Here is a 4,963-nt window from a genome sequence, read left to right as displayed (position 1 = left end):
AGGTCAGATATGTATTTCTATAAGAGTCGTATTCCCTCATGTTTTAGTTTTGTGGTCGAGCCATTTTAACAATAAATTGCAATTTTAAATCAAAGTGAAATTATAAAGTGATGTCACAAAGCATTTTTTACAAGTTGTGAGATGAAGCTTCCTTTTAGTATTTTATTAGATCCGATACTAAGACCTTACTTGGGAAGAACCAGAGTATTTTGTGAAAATCCTACTTTTCTTTTTAGTATTCCTTATACATATTTCTATTCAGTTATTGGATTTGTAAGTGAATCGTAATATTTTGATAGCTTTTTCGTTTCTAAAGAAACAGCCATTATTTAAACACTTAAATTTATTGTGTATTTCATATAAGATTGATCTATCCGTATAAAATTACAAATAATTCGCTGTACATGTTACTATTTGTTAATTGTTTAGTCTTTTTAATACAATTATGCATTGGAACCAATGTTTATAGTGTTGTGAATATAATTATAAAGTTTGATAGTCCATACGATAATCAATACAATATAGGCAATCAGACTACACAAACGGCAAGGATGATATATCTTCTTACAGTTTATAAGTGCAAACCATTTGAGGCGGCACCTCGGTGAACAGCCTTCGCTGAATACTCCCACGGAAGCATTAGATGATTTGGAACAAGATTTTATGCTAGTACACGATCTTAAAATTATAGCTACATCCATGGCTCTAGTGCAATATGCTTGCGTTTTAGCTGGATGTTTTACGGTAATTATTGTTTTAATTTGTATTCATTATTTATAGTCAATTTTTAATAGGTGTTTTAATAATTAAAAAGCTATTAATTACCGAAAACGCTGATTTGTGTAAGTGGGTCCCGACTAGTGATGCAATAGAAACGTCATAACGGAAATAGACGTTAAAATTAAATCTTAGCAGAAACGGAACCATTTGCGAAAGCGAAAGTGTAAATACTATAAAGATCTCTACAAAATAATTCTAAATAGTGCTTGTTTTTGGTTCCATAATTAAATAAATTATAATAAATAAATATGTTTATTTCTCTCCATACAACACAATATAAATCTTAATAGGTCCGTTAGAATAGCAAATTGTGGGAGCTGGTAAACACATATAGAACTACACAAAAATGCTAAAAAAAGCGCGCACCAACACTAAGCAATCCGCGTTAGCGCCTGATCAGTTGCGAACGTTTAAAACTCACGATTAAAGTTCCGTAATAAAGTTGTGGAAACAGAAAGATAAAAGATGTGAAAAAACGTGTGGAACGTCCGCAATTGCACAAATTCAAGCAGGGGTCTGTTGCATCACTAGTACAGACTGTCGAGTTTTAACTACCAAGTTAGTGGCTTACACACATCCAAAAACATTATTATTCCAAAATATTTATTTGCAACCGACACATTTTTTTAGTAATAACTATAATCAATAGAAATATTAATCTGGTTAATATCTATGATATCTTAATATGCTTCTTGAAAAATCATAGTGACATTGGAAACAACTAAATCCACGTCGTTAAATTTCAATATGATTGCAGGAAAATCCGGCACTCTTCTTACCACATTTGGGAGGTCAGATGATTATAGTTTTGGTAAAGTTAATCAACATTCTGCTATTGTTATCACGTATCAACTTGAAGAGTTTATGCAAACTCCGACGCAAAATTCCAGCGGTGATCTTAATGACTTTCAATTGGCTACAAGAATTTTGTGTTTTTAGAAAGCACCTATGCATTTGTGATTTGTGATGTGAACTGTAAAAAATATAATATATGATTTCTTTTCCTTTTGCCAATAACAAAATAAAGTTTATTATTATCTGCACGTTAGCCACTCGTTACCCTCACGCAGTCACTTCATACCCACGTCTCCAAATAGTGTAGATTTAACTAACAATTTAATATGATATTAGAGACATCGGCGAAAACTAAAGTTGTTTTGGGTGCAACGAGATGACACCAGGTGGGCGACGAGAGGATGTCGGCAGAATGGCGAGCACAGCGGCTGTAACTATATTGAAAAATAGGGTGGTTTGCTTTTTGTTACACATACTGGTTGATAACTTTACAATCTCAGTCAGCCGTGACCATGGGATCAGTAAAGGGGCCGAAATGTTGGTTTGTTTGAAAAAACAAATACACACGATTTAGATCCGAATAAATAGTTTCATGTCCTATGAATAAATACTAATTTCAAAGCTTCGCTAGCAGCATATTATGCTTATGGCTTATGCATATGCATGGATGAGAAGTTGTTATGAGGAGATGGTCCTCATGCTTTAACCATGCGCGTTCTATCTCTCTGTAACAATATTATCTTTGTGTTACAAAAAAGTGTAGTGTAAAAAAATGCAAACATAGGTCCAAGAATTGGCTGCAAACAGCATTTTATAAGAGAACTAACGTTTCCCTCGTTTCCTCCTCGTTCCCTATTTTTTAATTGGTACATACTATATGTAATGAAAAAATCGATGAAAAAAATATTATAAAAAAAATATTGCACCAAAGCTAAGCGCAATAAACAATTACAAACTCCGCATATAAAATGCAAATATTTGAAAGTTGTCCACCATACAAAAATAAATAAAGCCGCAATAAGGTGAAACAGGGATATAAGTTTTTTGCGGTCTAAATTACATCGTGTCCTCACAATACCATTGACCTACAAAGTGCTACCGCTCTCTGAGTGACTTTTTGAATGACGATCTGAAATTGTATGATTTTACTTGATTAATAGTATTTTAACTGTTTCTTTAGTATTATTATATTGAGTCACAAAAGCTGCAACGTTCTTGTGCAGACGTACCTTTATTTATTATTATGTACGCGTACCTAGCCTAGCCTTAAGGCGTACCTATCAATAAAGACACGTGTGCAATAAATAAATTGAGAAATAAAAATGAAATTATGTTGAGATTTATGCACATATTTTCCATAAATACGGATGTATGCGACATGTATTATGTTTACTGTAAATATACAGGTTCAAGAAGACGGACGTAAAGCTCTATGTTGCTTATTATAATAACGCTCCTCATCGAAATCAAATTGTCGGGTGACGAGCGAAGTGGCAGTACCCCTCAGATCTTTGCGATTTAAAGCTCGGAGTGGCACTGCAACTGTTATGGACAGGCGTGTATCTTACCATCAGGCGCACGACTTGTTCGTCCCGTGACTTGATATTATAAAAAAATCTGAAATGATCATCAAAGAACACTATCATCATGTAATAAACAAAATTATTAACTTAAAAAAATCGTTTCGTAATTTCATTACCTAATTCCACCAACCATTCATCTTAAATACTTTACAAAAATTACGTTATCATGAATATATTATTTGTTCCTTTTATTATTAAAAAAAGAAATATGATCGTAACATACAAAGCGCGTGTTTTATAAATTTTGAACATGCGTCAGACAAGTGACGCCACCGGGTGTTGAAAATGCGAAACGTTAGCCCCGTGCTATAAAAAAAAAAAGTTAATACCTATTCAAGTGTAGTGAACTCTATGTTGAATAACTATATTGCACTGAAATTAGCGTTGTACCATTAATTAAGAAGGGAGAGGCCTCGATCCTCACTGATCCAAAAGGAACCAGGGTGCCTTACCATGAACTCTTATTACAGTTCAGTATAGGCTCGAAACGACAAAAAGCGGGATGTTGATATACACTTTATGTAGCACTGTCTCACAATGATTCATTTTAGGTCAGAGTTCATGGAAGGGCCACAGGTCAATGGCCAGGAACATTGATTAATTCCCCTTTGTAACAATAATGAGTTTTATCATAGTTTTATCAAAAATATTTTTAATCTCCGATATCCGAACTTTTCATGACAAAAACTGTCAGTGTCATAACATTTTCTAATGTTAGGTTAGTGTTGTATTCTTGTATTTTGTTGGTATTATATTATATTAGAAAATCATGATGTAAATTGCATAGGCTGAACTATCAAAATTCTCGAGAAAATTCGTGGAGCACTCACGGAGAAAATTGTGACATGCCCTCAAATAATGAGGGTATGTTAGTTTCTCGAGAAACACCATGGATACTGAGAGCGTTGCACTTTTAGATCAATTGCATTTGAAACATGGGCATCACGCTAATGCGGTAAGTCTTAATTTTAATGTCGAATCCTTAGGCTTCGCTATTGCTACATATTTCTAATTTTCTTTTAATCATGAAAATTTAATTGAATAAATATTCATATTGTTAAAATAAATATTCTGCAAAAAGTCTGTGGCGCAAATTGGAATGTTAATTGGTTGATGACTTTACCATCTCAGTCAGTCGTGACCATTGAACCAGTAAAGGGCCCGAGACATTGGTTTGTTTGAAAAAAAAATATCTATACGAGACTTGAGATTTGAAAAAATAGTTTCATCACCATTATTTTACTCTTTTGACACTATTTACGTAATGTATCTCGTAAATTTATCAGGGTTCTATTTGAGGCACATAATTATTATAACATGCTATAAAATTTTATGAATATATTACAGAATATAGTATCTTTCTAAGCAAGCATTTAAGCCTAATCATGAGGCACACGAGCGAGATTTTAATTAGTTATGGGTTTTATTGAGACAAATTTTATGTCCAATAACAGATTAAATTTCATTGATCTATCAGCATCCAATACAAAAAGCGTTCAAGTCAGCTTTACAATAAATTAAACACGGAACTAAATATATACCCAATGCTATAACTATGAATGCAAAACGGTGATAGATAAAATACAAATACAATAACACAAACACACACGCCTACGCGCACGCACACGCACACACATGCGCACGCACACACACGCGCACGCAAACGGACAAGCACACGCACACGCACAAACACACAGACACACAGACACACAGACACAGGCACACAGACACACAGACACAGGCACACAGGCACACAGGCACACAGACACACAGACACACAGACACACAGACACACAGACACACAG

At 34.0% G+C, this 4,963-nt stretch overlaps 2 protein-coding genes across 3 annotated transcripts in view; both read left to right on the top strand.

Annotated features, from left to right (window-relative positions):
- On the top strand, positions 1-1,747 carry LOC113228667. The gene is made up of 3 exons (XM_026462023.1): positions 1-273; positions 571-744; positions 1,538-1,747. The coding sequence occupies exons 1-3, from the start codon at positions 142-144 to the stop codon at positions 1,745-1,747; spliced, it is 516 nt and encodes a 171-aa protein (XP_026317808.1). The 5' UTR covers positions 1-141.
- Positions 1,748-3,960: 2,213 nt separating this feature from the next.
- Positions 3,961-4,963, top strand: part of LOC113228552 — a 7,543-nt gene continuing 6,540 nt past the window's right edge. The window contains exon 1 of one of the 2 annotated variants that reach the window (XM_026461900.1): positions 3,961-4,113. In XM_026461900.1, coding sequence (XP_026317685.1) covers positions 4,048-4,113 — 66 coding nt within the window. In that variant the 5' untranslated portion in view covers positions 3,961-4,047. The remainder of the gene's footprint in view (positions 4,114-4,963) is intronic. The other variant, XM_026461899.1, reaches the window with a different exon arrangement.

The sequence above is a fragment of the Hyposmocoma kahamanoa genome, unplaced genomic scaffold (assembly GCF_003589595.1).
Source record: "Hyposmocoma kahamanoa isolate Upper Pololo Valley unplaced genomic scaffold, ASM358959v1 232, whole genome shotgun sequence".
Classification (NCBI taxonomy): Eukaryota; Metazoa; Arthropoda; class Insecta; order Lepidoptera; family Cosmopterigidae; genus Hyposmocoma; species Hyposmocoma kahamanoa.
This window is presented reverse-complemented; position numbering and strand designations above follow the sequence as displayed.